At 39.4% G+C, this 23,879-nt stretch overlaps 1 protein-coding gene across 1 annotated transcript in view; it reads right to left on the bottom strand.

The window, feature by feature from the left end:
* Positions 1–2,566: 2,566 nt before the first annotated feature.
* ptprn2 (protein tyrosine phosphatase receptor type N2) overlaps positions 2,567–23,879 on the bottom strand; it is a 134,183-nt gene continuing 112,870 nt past the window's right edge. Inside the window, exons 14-22 of the mRNA XM_044340233.1 lie at positions 21,857–22,004; positions 20,539–20,612; positions 16,704–16,781; positions 13,570–13,689; positions 12,472–12,638; positions 9,983–10,036; positions 8,873–8,937; positions 6,606–6,679; positions 2,567–3,874 (exon numbers count right to left, since the gene is read on the bottom strand). Coding sequence (XP_044196168.1) covers positions 3,803–3,874; positions 6,606–6,679; positions 8,873–8,937; positions 9,983–10,036; positions 12,472–12,638; positions 13,570–13,689; positions 16,704–16,781; positions 20,539–20,612; positions 21,857–22,004 — 852 coding nt within the window. The 3' untranslated portion in view covers positions 2,567–3,802. The remainder of the gene's footprint in view (positions 3,875–6,605; positions 6,680–8,872; positions 8,938–9,982; positions 10,037–12,471; positions 12,639–13,569; positions 13,690–16,703; positions 16,782–20,538; positions 20,613–21,856; positions 22,005–23,879) is intronic.

Here is a 23,879-nt window from a genome sequence, read left to right as displayed (position 1 = left end):
AATCACAACACTTGGTATATATGTCAAAAAATGAAGATATTCAGATATTCATTTATGCACTTTCTACAAGTGGAAGATCAAGCAATGTGTTTTGTGTGAAACTAAACAGACGTGAAACTGTTAGATCAGGACCAACTTATAACTAAAGAAAGTGTAATTCATAGGGGAACTACTGGCTGGACTTGCAATGCATTTTCTTATAAGATCACATGAATTTACAAGTGTGTCAGAGGCACTGAGAGCCAACAGTGATTACAATAAACCATAGAGAGATCATCAAAGAGTGGGCAGGAGCTGTAAGACTCACTGAGGTCCATGTCTGAAAGGGCCCACTCGACGTTCTTGGCTGTGTGGAGGACCCTCCGAGGGACCTGAACTGTGTGTGTTTTAATCTGCTTGTTCCAGGACTGAATGATTCATCGACTTTGAGATGGCTTTACTTCAAAACTCTTTCTTTATAAGACCTGTTTCCTCATTTCATGCCTGTGACTTTTCACTTTTGTGTCGCTCCTGAATTCCCCCTGTTCTTACAGCTTTTTTTTTTTTGGTGGTAGAAATTTAGTCTCCACGATGGCAGACAGATTTGCGAGTATTTTCTGGTGGCATCATGATTACACAGACATTTGCCTACTTTACAGTCATTTATATCCCTGAGATACGCCAGAACTCCTTAAAAAAAACAGCGAGATATGCTGATTTTGACGGATCTCACTCCAAAGACTGATTTGAGCTTAAGCAGTAATTTAGAAATTCCTAAATTAAAAATCACCTTGAGTTAAACCAAGCATCCAAAGAGGCAGTACACAGTATCTAATTTTGTGACTTTTTCAGAACGCATTAATCCTCCCAAATGGGAGCTGACAGGATATCACATGGTATTGTAGCACACTAGATACCTCAGGAAGCAATTACCATGAATACATTTTCTAATAAACTTGTACCCATCAGATGATAAGCAATTAAACATGCGTAATTATGGTTTCCATACAGTAATTTCTAAGCTGATTAGGTTTGTGTGCTTTACAACCTGAATGGGAGAATATTAATAGGGCTTTGGTTTGGTGTTGCTGGTTAGCAGTGGCAGCTCATCAGTGAATCATATGCAAATGAGGCCTCAGGAAGTGCATGAAGCCTCATTCCCGGCTATTAGAACTGTCAGGGGAGGGAGGGACATGTCAACGGGCAGCACACATGCATGAATATGCATTCACACAAGAAGCACACACACATTGTTAAAAGGTAGGAAATTATATATTCTCTATACATATTAGATGTGACTTCATGTTCAAGTGTTTGCACTTCTTTAGTCTCTGTTAACATCCCTATTATCCCTATTATACTATCTGTCAAATTTATCCAATCATACAGTTTATTTGACTTTCAATTAGAGATGCTTTATGTTTAAATCTTTACTGATAACCAATAATATCAATAGTTGTGGCCAATACATGGTATCAGCTGATATATGGTCAATACTGATACCAATAAGGATATTTTTCGTTTAATTCTAATATTTATTTTCCAGTAAGGCAGTCTTTATAAATGGTTTATAAGTTTTGAGTAATGGGTTTTTACATTTTTATTGGATTAAGAGACAAAAGCACATCATAAACGAACAAAGTAATGACACAAAAACACATGCAAAAGACAAACAGTGACAAAAAAAATCACAAAACAAAAACATAAAATTGAGCCTATTAAGCCACATACTGACAAACATATCCCATTTATCCCCAGGTCTCACAACATAAGAACATATATCAAAATAAATAGGGCGACCCTATGACTACCAAATCTGAATCTCATATACAAATAATGATTATTATGGCTGTGAGTAATGGCTTTATTAACGTTTAATACATAATTGAACCATATGCTTTATGTATCAGTTGTATGCCTTCAGTGAGAACACTTTGGTTTCCTGGTTGTAAAAAACTTTGGTTGGTGTTTGTTGCTATGTGGATCATCACTTGATAGATTATTGTGAAGAACTTTTATTAATTATATATTAACATTTATTATTGTTGACTTTGGGGTGTATTAGAAAATTAGACCCATTATTCTTCATTAAGGACTGATTGATGTAATAGCAAATGTCATGTGGGAGCAAATGCAAAATGGCTTATAAATGATCTATAAAACATTAATGAATTATTTATTAACCAATAGCTACGATTTATAGACCATTTATAAAGGGTGCCTTATTATAAAGTGGTTTATTTCTATCATGCTTGAATAGGACTCTGAACTTTTAGAGTGACAGATTCCTCTTTTCTCTGTAATATTGCAAAAAAGACCTCAGTGGGTGAAATACATGACTGATCTCATTTCAAATCTCAGCCACTTTCCCCACTGACAGAGCTGGTGAACCAAACATTTCATCTGTTCAAACCTGCAAGTCTCTCCCAGATACAAACCCTCAGGGAGCGTGAATCAGCTTTTCTTTGTGACTTTACTAAGGCTAACGTTCAATCAAATGTCATTCAATGTAAAAGCAGTCTTCTCTCTCTCCCTTTTTAGTGTGTGTGTGTGTGAGTGTATCAGAAATAACATTAAACACCAGATAGCAAAGCAGTATAATCTGTTTTGGTTTATTATCAATCTGAATGTTACTTTGTTCACACAAAATATATAGTTCTCGTTGAGGCTCTCAGTATACATTTCAGATAGCACTATATGGGGATTCATAAAGTCATTCATCGTCTATACACAGAGGGAATAATCTGTCATGTTGCACAAAATATCACAATATACCAGTGATGAATGGACAAACAAATGTAGCAACAATTCCAATATAATTTCAATATATTGTTACTATCGATATGGGATGACATGATAGTATCTTTAAATAGAAGCATAACTATCTCAGTTGGTATATTTCTATTACATTTAATATTAAGAGAGATGTTTATGTAACAAACAATTCATGGTGTAAAATCATCGATGCAATGAGGAATAGAAAACACCTGATATGTTGATGTAAGTATCATGATCCGTGAGGCATTTTAAGAGTCAGAGCATCTGCAGGGTTTTTAATACAGTGAGAGTGAGATGTCTGGACCCAAAATACAATACACACACACTTCAACATCTATACATGTGATGCTGAGCATATAGTAGTTGATTCAGATCACAGAGAAGGAATAACAATGTGAGGAGTTTATTTCCAAAATGCTATATGTCTAATTTGAACACATCAATTCATTTAGGGAATATAATCTGTACAATATTATGATTTATACAGGCAAGAAGTTAATTTACTTTACATATTATTAATCTTAAAGTTTGTTTAAAATGTGCCAATAGTCATTTTATAAGCATTTGTATCACTTTTTTCGACATTTTGGAACAAAAATCTTCACTTGACATCACGTAAACAGCTCGTCAGTGGCACTAAAACGGTAGGTTCAGGGACAACTTCGTACATCACAGTAAGAGAGGACCAGGGTTCATATCGACAAAAGGGTCTCATAGTAGGAGTGCTGATCTAAGTTCCCACATCAGATCAGATCAGGCCCCACTTGTCTGCACAATCTCCTGAATCCCCCAAAACGACACAGATCCTAGATCAACAGTCGTACTCTAAGGCAAAATTGGCGGATATGGATCCAGGTGAGATATCTGGCACAACATTCATAAGTATACAGTATATATAGAGGTGAAGAGGAGGGAGAGACAGAGGAGAGAAACAGAGCGAAGAGAAGGAAGGGCAGAAGAGAGATGTCAGTCTTGAGTGGGCAGAGGAACCGGTGCTCAGCGAGCGAGAAGAAGATGGAGGGAGAGGGGTGGGTAGAGGACGCCTTCACTGAGGAAGCGCTTTCAGGATGGCGTTCACCTCCTCTGCCACGGCTGTCAGCGCAAACTCAAACTGCTCCTGAGGAGGAGGAGGTGGAGGAGGAGGAGGAGGAGGAGGAAAGGATGCAGGGAGAGAAGGAAGGGAAGAAGGGAGAAAGTTTTAGCTGGTTAGCTTTGAGGTTAAAGCGTGTGGTGTGTGTGTGTACGTGTCTACAAGTGGCTCAGGAATGCTATTTCAGAATGATTGGCACCTCCTCCTCCTCCTCCACCTCCTCTTCTTCCTCCATCCCTCCTGACCCTGCCTAGGATGTGTTCGGCCACAGACTCCAGGTGAAGGTGAACCACTCTCTAGGCCTTCAACTCAGGGTACACACGCAGCCGGCACCGCCATCGATCCAACCAGGTGTGTCTTAAAATGGAGCTTTTGAGTCAAGCTGTCTCTCAGCTCTATGTGTGTGTGTGTGTGTGTGTGTGTGTGCATTTACTTGTGAATCTGACTCATAGTTTTCCCAGAGGAGCGTAAAAGGGGCAGATTGATGTTTGCCCCATGGACCTGGTGTTTTTATATTCCTCTCCTCTCCCTAGGCTGCAGGCCACGGGGTCCACTCACAGAGAAAAGGTACGTAGGAGTTTGGAGGGAACAGTCTTTAGATGTGTCAACACACAGCCTGCCATAGTCTGGCCTGAGGATAAGCTAAATCAATACGGGGGAGTCACTGGTGGCCGTGCCTTTCTCTTTGCAGTGGAGATTACCTGGAGTGTTCAGGTTTTTCTATTTTTATTTTTGTCTTCTGATGTTGTGATGGGGCCAGAAAATACATCAGTACATCCATCTATATCCGCGCGGCGGTTATATGCGCCTATATCTAATCCCAAGTTGGGTCTCAAGTTCTTTGTATTAAAAAAGATACTTTTGAAATCAGTTTTTTTGCCTGCTGAGAAGCAAAGAGTGTCATGTTGTACACATTTACACCACTGGGGGGAGATCAATCTCTGTTCAACAGATCAGAGATGGATGGTTAGTATAAGGAAGAAAAATGGTCACACATGCTTTGAGTGGTGCATGTTGATGTCTGTCAAAAAGAGTAACCAGAACAAGAGGGGAAATAAATGTCTTTTTGTTTTCTTTTACAAGTTCTATCCAAAAACAAAGTGGCAACATCACGAGGTAAAAAAAAGAAAGAAGATAATTGCTTGTCCAATCCTGGAAACCTAACTCTAAATTTCATACCTCATTCCAGTCTAATTTCTGTGTAGTCTCAGCATGGAGCCGCAAAGTGGAATCAACAATATTCCAATATAATTTCACTCAGACTTGTTAGAAAGAAGAAGAGAGAGTGAGTCTGCTTGAAAAGCTTTTCCCCGCCGAACAGAAGCGAGGCTGTAAAAGCAGCATTAATGAAACATCTAGAAACACTGAAGTCGATTAGTAAGCAACTTCAATAAATATTATCACCCAACCCTGCGTGAGGGTAGCCTTTATTATTATTATTATTATTATTATTATTATTATTATTCCTTCCAATTAACAAGAGTGAAACAAAAGATACTTCCTACCTACTGTTTGCATAAGTTGGTGAGAGGAAATGTTTTGTGTACACTCTAAACAATTTTCCAAAATGGTGTGAGGTGGAGGGTCTGCTGTGATATAAACTGTTGAGACTAAAGAACTGAAGTACTAGCACAGATTAGACACAAATATGATAAAATGTATAGAGATGAAAGGGAAATAACACATAAAGAACATATTTTGATATTTGGTAATTTTTCAAGTAAATATGCCAAACATTTTTTGGTTTTAGCTTCTCAAATGTAAGTATTTGCAGATTTTTTCTGTTTCATATCATTGTAAATTGAAAATCTTTGGGTTTTGGAGCGTTAGCTGGACAACACAAGACAGTGAAGGCATCACATTGGGCCTTGAGAAACTGTGATGGACATTTTTTCACAAATTTCTAAAATTTCATGTAGGGCTGCAAATAAGGATTACTTTCATTATCAACTAATTTGACAGTTATTTTCTCAATTCATTGATTGGTCTATAAAATGTCACAGAAATGGTGAAAATGCTCAAGTCAAAGGTTATGTCTTAAAATTTCTTAGTTTGTCTCAACAACAATCCAAAACCCAAAGATATTTAGTTAACTAGTTAAAGCATTAAATCGTCACATATGAGAAGCTAAAAGTAGCAACATTATTTTGGCATTTTTGCTTAAAAAATGTCTAAAACAATGAATCGATTATCAAAATAGATGCTGATTAATTTTCTGTCGATTGACTAATAGATTAATCGACTCTACTTTCATGGACTAAAGGATTAATGGAGAGAATAATAGGTAGATTAACAGATAATGAAAATAACTGCTAGTTGCAGCCCCAGTTACATCTACTTAATGCTCTCTGTCATGTAATTTACATCGTATTAAGAAGAATGGTGCCTTTACACTTGATTTTGATTAAAATCTGTCTATAAAATGTGTTTATTTGATAGAAATTAGGAGAAAATGTTATAATACTGTAGAATCAAAGGCAAAATATTTCAGTGAGAGAGGATCCTGGTCAGTGTCTCTGTGTCTTGTGATAAATGTGGAACAGTGAGTTATTATCTTCCAAGACAATGTTTTTCTAATCCTGCAGCAGTTATCAATTACCACATCATTTCCCCTGATCCCGTGCACATGAAGTAGACAATCGTCTGTTTGAATGACTGCAGCCCCTCCTCCCTCCCTGCTCCCCTCCTGCTCCCCCCCCCCCCCCCCCACCCGCCTCCCATCTCCCCCACCTCTCTAACTCAAAGCCAGGGACCTTACCTTTGTCTGGACCATGCCAGCTCTCTGGTCTCTCAAGTGCTCCAGGGTAGCGGCAATATCAATCTCTTTAGCACCTGCAACAGACCGAAAATTGGACTGAGTTCAAAGCAGCAGAGTAATCCAGCTCACATCTGTCAATCTCTCTTTATACTGGGCTCCCTTTGGAACAGCGCAGCGATTGAAAATTATTACATTCATCCCTCGAAAGACTTGGACGAGAGCCACAGACTGTTTCTCGATAAAATATGCAAGAGGATATTTTTGGGGGTCTGGGAAATGTGCAATAATACATTCAAAAATGCTGGCTTCTCTGTGAGAATCTTGTTCAAAAATTGGTTTAGATTATGTCCAACTATAAAGTCCACTAAAAGCTTTTTGATACACAATATCTGACTCTGTGTGTGTGTGTGTGTGTGTGTGTGTGTGTGTGTGCAGAGAATCAACAAAGTCTAATTAAAATGATTTATAGCCTTTCCAGCAGCCATACTGATGATTAACCTATGCAACAGTTGCTCGCCTTCAACAGTGATCAACTGCTGTTGAGTTAAATCTGTTTTGGCTTCGAAAGTGTGTGATGTTAATCTGGAAATCTTATTCTACTTTCAGATTTACGGATTTGAAGCAGCATGCCAGAGCTCATTTGTGAAAAGTATAAAGTACGGGGAGAAAAACTGGAGAGAGAGCCCCTGAACTCTCAAGATGTTTTTGAAAGTGAGGCAGAGAAAGGAAGCAAAAGAGATAGAGCAAGAGTGAAAGTGCATGTATGTGTGTGGGTGAGAGGGAGAAAAAGGGGGATTTAATGCAGCTGGACTTAGTACTCAAAGTACTCCAGTGCTCCGACAAGACTTTCATGTCTCAGAAGGGCTGGATTCCAAAGTTAAGCTGAAGAGAGGCTCTTGGACCAAAGGAAAAAGCTTTGGAGAGTGAGATTATGTTCATTTTATGCATTCTGCTCTGGAGCAGAAAACAAAAGGTTAAAAAGAGAGCGGGTAGCACCTTTCATCACCGCGGGCAACACTGCATTTGTCACTGAACTAGATGAACTCCATCACGATGGGTCAATCTTATTACTGTTTTACAGACAGTGAAGTTAAGGTCTGCATCAGAGCTTCCTAACCTGCTCTGACGGGCTGGGATTGCAGGACGAGAGGGCATGCAGAGAGTGTGGAGCAAAGGGCGGAGGTCAAAGGGCAAAGGGCAGAGTGTAGGCTAAGCTATGCAGGGCTTTCAAGTGACGTAAGGCAGCCTTTGGTGGCCACTGTGTAGGAACACCAGCTCCTGTGCAACAATAGCTGTGCATATCCAAATGTGTATAACTTGGATATCTGAAAATAATTCAATAGAAGAACTTCATGGATAATTTTGTAAGACAGCTAACAAAAAATACCTCTTCAGCTAACTCCCGCCTTATTGGCTAAAATCATGGGTTTGCCTTGTCAAAGGAAGCTAAAATTTAGAACCAAATATACCTTCAAACAGTTTCTGTCATGCCACAAAGATTCTTCACAGGTAGTTCTTCTTGCGCAGTTGTTTTATATTTATTTCGACTCCAAATAGACTCTGTGATGGTGCCAAGTTACTGTGATTTGGGACTAACTGCATATTTCCATCTTTGACTGTGTTTTTTCATTATATGATGCTAACTAGGGACCAACTCAACTCAAAATTGCAGAAAATAAAGTGTAAATGCACCTGGAAGTCCAGATTTTGAACATACTGGCAATCTGGGGCAGTTTAGTTTATATTTGCGTAAAACAGGGAAAACAGAAGACAATATTCAGGGTGAGAGTAGGATGCTTACTGTGGACTATTAAAGAATAAATCAATAATAAAATAAACACATTGCTTCCATTAAATATTAAATATTGATTCAAGCGTTGAAAACCATTGGAGCAACTTTTTGCAAATTCAGATTTTGAATGGATTTTCCCTTTAAACATTTCATTTCCATGCATGTGCTATCTAAATTCATGTTGCAATTGTGATTCAGGTCAATATGGCATGACGGTAGCTTAAATAGATAATTACTAATGTTGGTGTAGGTTTCTTTTTCATTTTCTCTGCTCTGTTTTCTCTTTGTTCCACTCTCTCCACTCCTAGCAGCTCCCTCCATGTCTGTCTCTGTCTTCGCCGCCTTTCCAGGCCTCAGAGAAGTCACCCTCTAATGCATCCCCAAGACCCTCTGTGGAAAATGAGAGGCTTTAGCGTTGCCAGGGCAACACTTCAACACAAGCAGAAAGAGTGAAAGGGAAGCCATTGATCGTTACCTTTAGCCATCCTATTGAGGACCATGTCAATCAGAATGTAAGTCCCACTCCTGCCAGCTCCATCACTGCAGAGAGTCAGAGAGACAGAGAGAGAGATCATTAAGGTGGCAGAGTAAAGCTCTACATGCTTTAATCTGAGAGTGTTTTTCTTATAAGGAAACAAATTGCTCATTTACATCTGCATCTGCTGAGAGACTGTAGAGTATATTTAAACACAAATTAGTCTATGCAGAGAGAAACACACACACTGCTCCATCTGTTTAAAACCTGACATTGCAGATAAAATAGAATACTTAAATAGCAAAAAAATCAATAATAATCCTTAATATTCTTGTGAAAATACCTGAACAGATCTGAATATTTGATGCTCCAATAAATGTGATTATGTTAAACCTTTGCACACGAGTGCATGTGTGGTCTTGAGACTTGCTCGGCTATTGGGGAGAGGGGAATGGTTTCTGAGGCACACTGGGGACAAAGGCTTTTAAATGCATGCACCTCAGGAGCAGAGGAGAGGTTGAGAGGCCATGGGCGGTTCGAGAACAGCTTTTGGAGAGCCTTGCTTTTCCATTACTCCAGAGATAGTCTTATGAAAAGCCTCCCTTTGTGCCCGCCGGCCATTCAACGGCTCTGCATGTTAATTGCAAACAAGGCGTGCACATCTCTCTAATAAAGGCAAGGCCAATAAAACAGGAGAGCGGCCTGAGCACCACTGCTTCATTAATCCACTGCTAGACACTCGGTCCGTACAGCTCCCCTCAGAGGGGGAGCGGGCTGCCTTGGCCCCACGCATGACTTAACAGGATGTGACTATTAAAAGTGGTCAGACAGATACCTGGTGTTTAATGCAAACCAATCAAAGCCAGTTAACTAACTCAACCAAATGGGAAATGGAAGTGTCTTTGGCTGAGTGTCTTTGTGCCACACTATTTCCATAAAGACACAGCCAGTGGAATAAACAGCAGCTCCACTGGACCCAGATAGAGTAAATGGACTGAGCGGGTTTAAATAAACAGCCTCTCCCCTCCAACACACAGGCCACGACAAACACTCGCTCTCCCAATTCAGCGGGGCGAGCCACTGTCACAAGGTTCAAATAGTTATACTTGCCTGCAGTGAACAATTATCGGGCAAGATCGACCCCGGTAGCACTTGTTAACCTTTCTGAAATAAGAAAAGAAAAGATTGGATGTTATTGTTAGCTTGACTTTCTTAAAAGCACAGGCTGCTAAATCATACTCTGGAAACAAGACTGATTCTTTTAGCTGAAATAATAACAACAGCGACAATTAAAGCAAATGAGGGAGTTCTGGGCTGAGGTCCGGATGAAATTAATGGCTGCAATAATCAAAGGAACAAACACGATCCTGAGAGATGCCCCCCTCCCGTCAATCAATCACTTTAATTTGAGGATGGAGAGAGAAATCCGTGTCACAGCACCTAAATAAATTGAGCATCATTTCAAACAGCATTATTGTGACATGTGGGTGATGGATGTGGTGGTGTGATGTTGTGATTGCCGACCGCCGACGCATTAACCCCGGCCAATTATGAATGTTATACACCACAGGCACGGTGAAGGCCAACAAGCCTTTTCACACCCCGCTGTTGCCATGGAAACTAACTACACTGAGAGCTTCCATGTCTTTCCGTTCTTTCGTTCTTTACCTTTCAGTGACAAAATGAAAATTAATGTTTAAATATCATATCTCTGGTTTATCTAGTTTGTCCACTAGTTTCTTTGTACATTTTCAACAATAGTTATTATTTATTATGAGGAATATGTAAATAAAATAATATATAACCATATACTATGATATACTATAATATAAATTAATGTGTCAGTTTGCAATTGCTAATACTATTGCACTCCACTACTAAAAGCAATAATAATGTGTTGTACCTTGCAATTACATTTGATTATCATAATTATATTGCAAAATATACTCAAATATTTTATTGTAAATATTGCTAGATTGTGAAATATTTTCTTTCTTTTTATTATTTCTGTTATGTTTTCCCATTTCCTTTATTTTCTGTAGTGATTTGTCCTCACTTTTTGCATTTTCTATGTTGTAATTGTGGATTTTCCAATGTATTTGGACTATGGGAACTACAACTGTGAACTACATTTCCCATGTGTACTTGCATGACAAAGATATGCTGTATTTGATATCATTACAAGCTCTGAGATTCTCCTTTGTCAAACATTTGCCTTGAAAGTGTGACTGAGTGCTTGGCTTTATTATTGAAATACCTGCAATAGATCTAACTGTGCAGAGCCTTATTTTCTCTATATTACTAAACATTAAAATATGATACAACTAGCAGTTTTGATTTGATTATCTTATATTAAAGTGAGGCTTATCTTACAGTAAAAATGTTTTCTTTTTGTGTATTTTGCATTCATGTTCTTTTTTTTTACACACTACACTACATTGCATTTTTATATTTGAAGGTTGTTGAATTTCAAATGCATGAGTAAAATCAGAATATGTTCTTAGTCAAAGCGCATACAAAGATGGTTGGAGTTCCCATGCAAGCCAGAGGAAGGAGCAGTGAGAGGAGGAGGGAGAAAGAGAGTCAGGAGTGAGAGAAAGACAGTTTGTGCACAGGCCTGGCTGAGGAGACACAGTTTCCAATGATCACTTTTGTGACTATGCAACTGGGCTCATATTACTAGCTGCAACATCACAAAAATGACACTGGCAACCGCAAAATACCGAGTTGGCCGAAACCGTGAAACCGTGAGCGTACAGTACACCGTGTGGATCTGAGACCTCTGAATCACGTAATGGTGGTCAGAGAGCTTTGGAGTTACATCGAAGCAATGTGGATGTCTTAACAACAGTTCGGGGGATCGCAACAGCAGAGCAAACCTTTTGTATGTAATCAAAACACGGGACAAACTTGCACAGCAATATCATAAATAAATATAACCGACTACACGCTACACCCAGTTTAATTTTGAAAAAATAGCACCAAAGGATGACATGATAACACTGTACATCCTCTGTTTTTTCTCTCATCTGCATTACAAACCAGAAGGACAGACGTCCATCCACAAATCAGATGCATCTATTCTCATTTGGAGGGCTTTTCCTATCCCTCCTGGGTTTTCCCAAAGGGGCTATTTCTGCTCTTCTGCCAGAACACATTATATGGAGAACAGAGTGAGGTTATTCAGTCACTAGCGTTCCCCCTCTCCCATGTTTTTAGTGAGACAGCTCTCATTTAATTGGGTGTTTGAATTAGGTGTTTTTTTTTTTTTTCTTTTCTTTTCTTCCCAAGCCAAGCCAGGCAGTGCGGGACTGTTAATTTGCTGCATCACATGTGCTGGAGGGAGGTGAGGGAAATAGGCCCAGGATGAAAGGGATAGTACAGAAACACAGTCCTTATTAGAACAACCATTCGCTAGGACACCAAAAGGCAGAGGGGCAAAAGGGAGATGGACCAGAAAGGCGCTGACAGAATACAGAATATAAGGGAAGGTGATTAAGAACAAGCTCAGGATAAAGGCCGGTCATAAAGGTGGTCTGTCTGTGAAATCTGCTGAGCATCAGTAGTCTGAGGCCAACAGACGGGGATCTCCACTATACCTGCGGAAGTCTAACAGGGTCCTGGCCGAGTTGGGGATCCCGCGGTCCATCCAGGACAGGAAGTGGAACTGTGTGACGGTGCGGGTCTCATTGGTCTGCAGGTTCTTCAGATAGAAGCTCCGCACCAGGAAGTCCTCACACCAGATGTGCTCAGACACCAAGTTCACCTAAATATAGACCATTAAATATGCAAAGGTTGGTGTTGAATTTATTTAATTATATCTTCAGATCAGCAATCATAACCGAGGGGTAATAAAGTTGAGGTAGCTTTACCGAAAAAACCCAAATGCCTTAAAGGTTTGGTTCACTCAAATTTAAAAAATCATGTGATATCTCGTCATGCAGATGGATAGTTTTGGTTTTATGTGGCCATGTGTTGGGAAGCACAAGCTCTAACTAACTATATATTTTTGTTTCATTCTGTTTATATCTACATAGTAAAACCTTTTGTTTAGAGAGAAACTGCGAGGAGAAAGGTGGACACAATTTTTAGTTTCTAAGCAAACTTTAGAGTCACACAGAGTCTTATAAAAATGGACTCCACCAAAACACCATTGAGATGTTTCTCATTTTTTTTTGGAGAGTCAAAGATTTTCCCAGCAAGTTATTCTTTTATTTCTTATTTTTAGAGATTGCAAATAAATGCCTGCCTATTTTTCTGAAAGCCTTGATATCCTCTTCAACCAGGTATGTGTTCGAGATTTCTTCTGTCACCTGAATAAAAGTAGCGGTGAATGAATTTCATTTGTGGTGCCTTAAGTGTTGAGAAATTGCATTTGAAAAACCCAACAGCAACATGTCTTTGCAAAAACAGTGTCCTTGTACTCAACAGTTTTCATGGGGGACTATTTTACTCATTCAGATCATTCAGATAAGTCTCTGAAAAACATGTTGAATTTTTTTCATAATTTTTCAACACTGTGGGCACCACAAACTGAATTCATCTCTATTTTATTGGGGTGGAGTCAGACACATCTGCATGACTAGATACCACGGGAGCTAAGTGAGAAAATATGATTTTTCTGTGATTTAGGTGAACTGATCCTTTAAACTTTACAGCATCCAAGCGTTGTGACTTCAGCTTAATCTCTTAAATACCTCGTAGATGTGGTAGACATCAGATCCCTCATCTGGCCAGTAGTGGTGACACTGCTTCACTCCATTTTCAGAGAGCGGGGTCAACATCACGATGACGACGCAGCCGCTCTCCCACACCATCTACACACCGGTGGAGAGATGTCAGACAACCCTCCGACACATCCTGAGACAACACTCATATGCGTCTGTATGGCATTACAGAGGCACTAATATGTAGCTGAACTATGCCACTAGGAGCAGCATATTGCACATTAGCATTACAGGCAGCTTTGTATTAGAGTGAAATTGATTTCTTAATCTCGGTGCAGGAAGTATGAATAAATGTCACCTCTCCGCGTGTGACAAATGATAAATGTTGGGTCGACCAGCAGGAGGGCGCGTCATGTGTCGCCCTCTCTCAGTCGTCTGAGCTAGATCACAACATCTACAGTGCTGCTGCTCCATTTCATCTTATCACAATCTAATGTGTCCTTGGGAAAAAATATAGGCCCACGGCAGCCATTAGGAAAATGAGGAGGAAACGCAGGTTTTATGATTGCTATAAAAACACAATGGCCTTGAATATACACTAATCACAAGCTTCTGTGATCCAGCCCAGTGGACACATTACACGCTAACTGTGCCAACTGTGCCAGGATGTGATGAGATTAGGCAAGGTGATAATGTTTGGGAATATTATCCATTTAGTCTTGTAAGGTTTGACAAATATTTGTAGGTAGTGTGAAAAAGCTGTGTTATTTATTTTCAATCTTTAACTGGTGAAAAAGACATCCATCTGCTCTTTTTTAATGCAATAAACAATTTCCAGGCTCCAAAAAGAAACACCTACTATCCATCACTTGTAGGAAAGAAGAAGGTAGAATACAAAAAGCCTGAAATGACCGAGGTTGCTGCTCTGTGAACTCATGCTGATTGACTTTTTTTTTTTTTTTTTTGCATTGAATTCTGAGGAGGAGAGGGGAGCAAGGTAATAGCCAGTGATGGAGGGAGGGAGAGGAGAGTTGGATGGAGGAGTGAAGGATGAAGGGATGGAGGAATGAGAAGTGGAGGATTAGAGCAGAGCTGCCTTTCAGAGCGCTGCCTGGGGCCGGTGTGGATTAGATAGGACAGAGCAAAAAGATTTGCCTCCTGCACGGCCCATTTGCATGAGAGTGCCAGTGTTTCCCCTGTTTGTTTACTTTTAATGGGGGGAAAGAGTGTATTTTTTCCCCTGCCACAATCCAAGGTTAACCATATTGAATAATGAATGGCTACTACTTATTCCCAGACACAGCACTGATGTTCAGCGTGTCAGTCAATCTGTGTCTAATTTTCCATTATTTTCTGCTTAATTGGAAAGATTTAGAGTTGAGTTCCTGCCTAAATAGCCAATTTCATTAGATAATGGATATGCATTTATTCACCTGGCACAGAAAATAATGGCAGACAAACAAACAAATAACCAAAATAAAGAAAGAGATCCAGAGAGATAATTATCAACTGTTTCATTTGAGGCACTTTCAAATTTAAAAATACAGAAAACGTGGCACCTTTCATTCCTATTTGAACTGAACTCAATCAAGGTACACTTTTCAGATAATAGCTACTGAGTTTTTATGTTTTTAATTAATTGGGACACAATGTGAGGACTGTGTGTTTTTTGTTTTTTTTTTTAGTTTAAAAAGCAATTTACAACAAAAACGTCATTCCAGACCAGACTGAACTTGGCTGTACCATCCTTCCCTAGTCACAAACGGGCTCCGCATCTGTGCTAACACAAAGTCAGCATTATCATAATGATTCGAAATGAGTACCCGTTCAGTACAAGACGCAGAGTGCAGAGTGCAGAGTGCAGGGCCAGCTGGTCTGCCAGGATTTATGCTTCACACTTTTATATCCTGGTCACGGCTAGCGAAGTTACTTCACCATATGGAGCTTATGGTCCCACTAATTACTACAGTGCTGCCCTATTAACGCATAAGAACGCCATTTGGCAATCATGCATCATTTAAGGCATACCTCCACACAAGTCGCCATGTTTTACAATAGCCTATATCCAGTGATTAATGGAGAGCTTGTCTGACATTTATGGACAAGGGAAGGAATGCAAATAGCGCTGAGAAAATGCAAATATGAGCAAACATCAGCATTATTATGAATAATATTAGACTTCTTGTGGGTGTTTATAAGTAGACTACTATACACACAATGAAAAGCTGCAGTTTTGTCGTACATATTCAGCTGTTTTATCAGTGTTCAACCATTACATTTGAGTTGTAGAGTTTAAGCATCAGTTTTTCCTAAAAATAAAAACCCAGTGATCTTTGAAATACCCAAAAGGTCATTTAACAACATTTACAGCTGTTCTAAACATATTTTCAGAATCCTCAAAGACTCTTCTAACTCTCTGGATGAAAAAACAGTTCATCTGTTGCACGATAAACAAGATATTTTAAACAGCTTCTCAAGCTGTGCCTTTTTCCTAATGCAAACAAAAATGTTTGCTGGAAATGACATATCCTCTTGCTTGTACAATGTGAACCAAAATTAAGTATTATCAGATGTATCAATATATGTTGATGATGCTTTTCAATATCTGATATTTTCATGCAAAATAACATTCATATTTTGCTTGTGTTTTGAAAAAGAGCAAATGTCCTTTACAGCTACCTGAATTAGGACATCAACCTTGAGAAACTTTCATGCTACAGATGAAATATTTTTCTATCTAGATGGTTAGAAGAGTCTTTTAGGATTTGGAAATACCTTCAGAACAGCGATAAGTGTTGCTAAATGAGCTTCTGGGTTTTTCAAATATCGCTGGGTAAATATTTTTCGGAGAATAGGATGCTTAGATCTGTGGTTCGAATAATAAACGGTAATGGTATCACATAAGTGGCATAAACTGGAGCTACATTACTCCCACTTTGAGGAATTCCACCATTGCTGAAACACCAAAGAGAGAAAGAGAGTAATCTAGATCCTTGTTTCTTGGACCAAGAAGGAGACATCACAATCACACAGGAATGGGTAAATAACACAAACCAGACACATACAGTAGGTGCAGCTCTACTGTGGTTATTCCAAACCCTCACTGCTGTAGAAACAAAACAGCAAAAGATGAAAGACAGACAGTGAATAAGGATGGGTTTTACCTGCCAGAAGTCTGCCACGGTGGAAGGAAGCGGGCCCTGCGAGGCGATGTAAGTAGGGTTGCGAGGGTCATGGTCCATCTGGGAGAGAGAGATCAGAGTGTGACACAGTGTTTGGGCGGGGAATGGTGGATGAAAACATACTGTCTGCATACAACTTCCATCAAAGCCTCCATCTGGATGGAGAAAACAAGCTCTTCTTTTCTCTGCTGTGTGTCTTCTTCTCTGTCATTCATTCAGTCTCTCGGAAATGTTTTTTTCTTCCTGTACATCTTGTCACTTCCTTTCTGTCCTCAAGATTATCTTTTACTGGACCTGATACGAGTAAATTGGAATATAACAGATATTGCACACTATTTATTGGTAAACTGTGAATGTCATGTGGGCCAACAGCAGAGGTTGAACACAAATTTGAAGGACAGGATTTCATTTAATCTTGTTTTTGTGAAAAAAGATGTTAAAGATCAGTCTCTTTGAGCACAATGTTGCAAATAAAGACTGAGGAGGACCTTGAACTTTGCTGTATTTTCTGTCTATCTAGTAAAAGTTAAGCAAACAGGAACCTCTGGTGTTTATGCCACACAGCCAACTGATATTCATACTTCCCATTGCAAATGGAAAGATGAATGTCTCTCTTTAAAAGGATACTGAAGCTGTTTGAAAATATTCTTGTGCCGGCACCTAATTGGACCGTAGAGACTAAACTTCCAACCTACTGAATATTCAAAATAAACCTTCAATAACTCAACTTGCCCATTCATCATCTCATCGTTCAGGAATGATTTTTCACTACAATGTCTTCATACCAATATGCTTCTTCAAATTGCCTTCACATCTCAATTTTTTTTTTTTTCTTTCCCCCCAATGGTTTGACATGTTTCTGCATGAAACATGAGATTGGGATGGGACTTAAAGCCTGGAGGCACTTGACGTGAGAGAGCTGAGTGTTGAGGTGGGACATAATGACATGGGGCGACTTGATTTGAGGGATGTGATTGAGACTTGATTGAGTAGGTGTTGGCTGGGTCGCCTCCAAAATCAATGATCACATTTTATTGAATGAATTTTTATGCGGACCCTCGAGTGCAAGATGCATCAGTGAAAGGATGAGAAATGGGTGCGTATATAATAATGGTAAAGCATGGTAAAGTAGTAGCATTATTGATATATTTTTGACATATAATGACAGACAACACACCAGGGGAGTGCATTATTTGTGTGAGTTTGGGAATACTGTACATTTAGTATTATTTATGGCAAACCTACGATATAGGTCTGATATAAGAAGAATATTTATAAAATTAAGGTGTGCCTCTCTCATTTCTTGGCATATTAACCTGCCACTGAGGGACATCCACAATGGGAATGGAGGCATTTGTGCAGTCCAATTATAAAAGAGAGCCATTTGCAAAAGGAGACATCACAGAGCATAACATCAAGAAACACCACGACAGCAAGTCACAGGGTCATATTTAATGACTTCCTTTATGTACTTGAGTTTTTATGATAAAGAGCAATATGTCAAGGACACCTAACATCTAGCTTTTCTACATGTATTTCTTTATTCATACTCTGTTTTTTTTCTTTTTAGACTACATGGACTCTTTTGTCTTGCACATGGACCTTGACATTCACCCTTAAAAGGAAAATAATTATGGAACATTTCTTCATGGCTTTAATATTACCATAATACTTTTCTCTCCTCATGTTTAATATCCACAACAACAGGATTAATTCTTAATGCTTTAAAAGGCTGCTACAGCCATGAGGAACTTCAATCCAGACATGAGGAACTTCAATCCAAAATGACAAATTAAAATATATATTTTTTTAATTATTACTCCTCTCATGTCTGTGTTTGGAATTTATTTTCATTATGGTGGATTAAAAGTGATTAAAAATTGTTTTCTTATGGAAATCTACTTCCAACCAGTGATAAAAGGATAGTGTTGGCTGGTGTTAGAGGGTTCATTTTGATCGTTTAGAGATTTTTAGCAGTGAAAAATGTAATGATACGGATTCCTCAGGTTTATACTTTAAATGATCTACACAGCAATTATATTATAAATGCAGAAAATGTTCTGTTCATTACCCTGTGTTACACTTCAGTTAGGTATAACCGTGCTGTCCAATTTTCTCTTCATCCTTCCTGGTTGAAATTCCTCACGTGGTTTTGTAAAGAAGAAGAGAAAAAAAAAAATCTCTCCCACTGAAATGAAAGGATGGTGCCGAATGCTAGTGCTGCCACTCCGTTTAGCCAATCTCAAGGACACAGACATGCTGTAGCTGTGTGCTGACATCCCTGCATGAATACTAAAGCGCACACATGAAAGAGTAGTCCTGCGTTTCAGCTGTCCTCCCCTTGCCATTGTGGGGAGAAGATAGACTACAACAAAAAAAAAAAAAGGCAAAGAAGCACTCTTTGGTTTGAAGTAAAATAGCTTGTACTAAAATAGCTCCTGGAGAAGCGTCTCAACTTTCAACACCTTGCTATAGCACCTTGACCCCATGTTTATATAAAAAAGAGACCTCAGAAGCTAAATGGTGGACTGAGCTCATCCAAGATAGTCTGAAAACAAAAGAACGGAGAACAGGTGGGAAATAGAGAAGCCACATGGCCTTGGACTTTGTAAAAAGGCCAGACTAGACAAAGGCAACCAGGCTTTGACCACATTTTGCACATTCCTCCGAACCATTCCTCGCGCTAATGATGCTGTATGTCTGGGAACGCTTGTATCAGTTGTGGTCAAGCATTAACCGCTATGTCACCCTTTGCTTTGCAGTGAGCTCAGATCGCCCCTTCCCTTTGCTTCTCTGACCCAGGATACCCAGAAAGAAGCGACATATTATTTACACGTAGGCCACTGCCTGAAGCTAATGAGGAGGAAGAAGCGGCATTGACAGACATAATTATCACAGTTTTGCTGGGCCCAGCCAGGGGTCCCTTTTGTGGTGTAATTACTGTCCTTTCATCCGCACACCACTGCATCTGCCATTACTTCACCCATCTCCTACATCCATTTGTGTTTCTAGATCCATTTTTTTTTTTTAAAACTGCACCAAACAGCCTTGGATAACTTTATTTTAATCCTCTTTTGATTACACCAAACGATTTTTTCTTCCCTTGACAGATTAACTTTAGTTAGTGTTACAAACTTATGCTATAAGATGGCAAATGTCACACTACAGCATTGTTTAAATGAGCTAAAAACCTCTATGAATATGCCATTAGAGAAAACTGAGGCATAAATAGAGCATCTAAAAGTCTCCATTGTTTGTTTCTGAAGAGTAATAGGCTTTTAGTGCAGCTGTGTGTGCCCCCCTCATCTATCTCCTCAGAAATTTTGGCACTGTATTTGAAATGCATAGTCTCCTGTTCCCTTTGATGCAATCCCTTTTCAGCAGCCTCGGGGGAAATCATGACTGGCAATGTTTTTAGGGAGAAATACTAAAAAAAAAATAAAATAAAATAAATAACCTTAGCCCTCTCCAACACTGAGGTCTTTCTGGATTTGTGGGAGATACATTTGTTTAGTCAAAAATAATATATAATTCTTTTTAGTGCAGATGAAAAAAAAAAGGGGTGCGGCCATTTGAAAGCAGTGAAAGTAACAATGTGATTCAACAAGAAACAATGAATCCACTGAGGCTCCCAGTATGGAGAACAAAGTTTTAAAAAAAAGATCAATGCACTTGGATCGATGACAAGTCCTTTGAAACATCTTTTATCTCAAAGTAAAATCCAACCACAACAGGTGCTCCTTGTACAAAAAAAAAGGCTTCAGAGACAACAGATATTAGCTGTAATGTAGAACCATAATGAATAAACAATACTTACTATTGGACTGGCATTGATGTAATCTGAGTTGCCGTGGTTATTCTCCGCTTTCAAGGTGATCCTGGAATGATCATCTGTAATAAAGATGCATAATTCATCAACACAGTTTTCCACTGTTTTCCTCCCTGCACAATAACAACAGAATTTTGAGCAGCAATGGAGGGATATGAAACTGAAAAGGCTAAGGGGGACTGCAATTTCATCAGACTTTCATCATACACACACACACATACACACACACACACACACACACACACACACACACGCACACTATTCTGAAGTCCTGAATTACTTCACCTTCAATAAGGAATGTTCCAAGTGAAATAATCATAAAAAAATGTTATCTTAAGAAGTCTGAGTCTTCAAATCCTGTTTTTCTTAGACAAGTGAAACTGTTGCAAGATTCATATGATCTGTTGCCAATGAAGCTGAACCCACTTAAACACATTTGCTTTAAATTAAAGCCCCTGAAAAAACTTGGCTTCAAATGTTAAGGATTGTTCTGTGTAATTGAGCAGAAATTAAAGTTTAAAATGCCTGAAATATCTTCAGGTGTTTTTAATCAAGAGTTTAACAATCAAAAATTCAGTACTGTGTGGGTGTGGTATGATCAGATTTGATTGATAATGACCAAACAACCCATCAACTGTCATTAAATAGTAATTCAAACATTGCCGAATCCTGATTTGAACAAGGGAATATGTGACATCACCTTTTTCTAGCTGGGCCCTGCCCACTAAAACCAGTGAAAGGAGCACAGAGAAAAGCAAAATAACCAACATTGTGCAACCTTTAACAGACAGTAGTGTGCTCACGTAGGACCCAATTTCTCATAAGAGTGGAAGCTGATTGAAAAATGAATTTTCAGGGCTTTTAAGGGTTATTACTCTTCTAGTATGAAGACTAAGTAATTTGATCCAAGAGAAGTCTCAGAGCAAGTTGATTTGCATTGAAAAGAACATTTTGTCACCATAATGACATATTTTTACTGGTTTTCAGTAAAATAAGGAACAAAACTAAGCCTCATGTTACATGAGCATGGAAGTCCTTTCTTCCATTCAGTCTGTGTAAGTTTATAGTATAACAAAATGATTTCATATGCTGATGAGGACTGTGAGATGTGGCTGAAAAGCTCCCTAAAAGCTAACAAGTGGACCTCTGAGCTGATTTTTTTTGTCACACATATGTTTTTACAGTGTACTTTTGGCTTGATTATCCAACTAGTTTTATGTTCCTCTTTAAAGGATCCTTCCACAAACACAACAACGTTTTCAGGAAAAAAATTTACAGGGTAAAAAATGTGTTCAAATGGACTCACATACGACGACGGCGTCTGAGCGGTTCCTCTTGGAGTTCTGCTCGCCCTGGCCTACACTGCAGGCGCCGGGCTCTGCCTGGTAGGAGCACAGGGCCTCCCACTCACGCTCCAGACGGTTCTTGTTCTTCAAGTGGTCCTCCATGTATGACTGGAGGAAAACAGACACCGCCTTAGCTGCCATTTCACAAGACAAGCCAAAAATCATGCAGAGGAAAACTGCATTCATCACAAAATATGGTTGTAAAACAAAACTCCATGTTTGTTTTTGAAGCAAATTTGGATTGACTGAACAAGAAGCTTCATTATATCAGAGCTGGTTGGAGATAGCTTGTTGTTTTTTCTTTTTCACTGCATTTTCCTCACCGAGAATCAACCAATGAATAAACGGGAGCATAACAGTAAAGCCTTGACAACCTTTCCTTTTAAAGCTATGATCAGGTGTCATGGAGCATTATTGTCCTAAGCTGCTGTGTAGCGTAACAACTGGGTGAGGAGGAGGAGGCTGCTGAAGATCTAGGTGGGGAAGGTGCGCTAATGTTTGCGTCTTTGTGTGTTTGTGCATGTGTGTTTGACTGAGAGGAAGGGGGGGAAAAAAATCCACAATTAAAACTCCTGAAAGGTTTGTCTGCATTGGAAATACTTCAGGGGTGTTTCAATCACGTCCCTCACTGCTTGCACAGCCACTGATAAGATTGTCTGCATTTAAGCCGTCACTTGGAGAAGACAAAATTGAATTCGCTAGAGAGACAAAGATGGAAAAAGAGAAGGGGGAGGGGTAGAGGCCTGTGTATGTGTGTGTGTGTGTGTGTGTGTGTGTATTCTCCCAAACCAGGGCAAGTCTTAGGGAGCTTAGAGGTTGTAGCTGGCAAGACGAGTCTTTTTTAGCGAGCGCCGTGTTTCGCTTTCTGTCCTGTATCATGGCTCCCCTCCCGACGGGGTTAAATGGTTTAGTCCGCTATTGTGCGAGGCAGAAGATTACAGACTCATAAACTGATGTCAGGGATCAGCTGGCTAATACAATGAAAGTGATACCCAGATGTGCTGGGTTTTATCCCATATTAAAGGCAGTATAGGTAGGCTGAGCGGAGAAGTGACACACCATTGTTACATCCGAGTTATTCACTGCTGTCTGTCAAAAGGGAAATCCAAGTCTTTGCACAATATACACAATTCCTACTTAGATGATAATCACAAATAAGCTTGCCCAACCCATAATAGGCAATTACCCTTTGATGGCTCAAGAATTCAGATGTCTCCTGCATGCACGCAAAGGATATCAGGTGTCTTATAAGAACATTAGAAATCCAACTGACGATGGAAATCAAAGTTTATTGTTAGATACGGTACCAAAGGTGCCACTCAGGTCTTAAAAGCCACACTGAGAACAGAAGAAGCAACTCTTGTGATAATGCAGCTGCATAATGAGAGAGCACAGTGTGTTCTATCTGCACCATTAATGACATAAAGTGTTATTTCTGAAATATAACAGTAGACTTTGAACCATCCCTGTCAGGAACTTTTAATTTTATGCATGCAAAAAATCTCAATTATCAAAAAAAATAAAGGGAAGAAAAAAAACACTAGTTAATGTCAATTCTAATAGCAGACAACACACATGTATTTGCATGTGTGTTGTTGTGCATCGCCTACGCAAACACACATCGCTGTCTTCCCAGGAAAATGACAGCATGCCATTATGGCCACTTGACAGAGCCTGTCACCACTGTGCTCTTGTCACCCTGTACAAGTACTCTCTGCTTGCCAGGCTGACAGCATTCCACCTCCCCTACCAATATTACATCTCCATATACTTGATACATCCACTCTGAATTGCATCCCATTCTATTCAAACGATGCCCTGAATCGATTGCATTCCAAATTCATATTTTCGCTGCTTAATACAATGCAGCCAGCAGCCCCTTATCAAGCCCTCCCGTTTCTAGGGGGAGGCAGTGGACCATGGCGTATTCCAGAGACAGGGTAACGAAGGTTTAGTGAATGGGGGGATTATGTCTGCCAATCA

The sequence above is a fragment of the Thunnus albacares genome, chromosome 21 (assembly GCF_914725855.1).
Source record: "Thunnus albacares chromosome 21, fThuAlb1.1, whole genome shotgun sequence".
Classification (NCBI taxonomy): Eukaryota; Metazoa; Chordata; class Actinopteri; order Scombriformes; family Scombridae; genus Thunnus; species Thunnus albacares.
The sequence above is the reverse complement of the archived record's forward strand: the minus strand, read 5'-3'. Positions and strand labels throughout refer to the sequence as shown.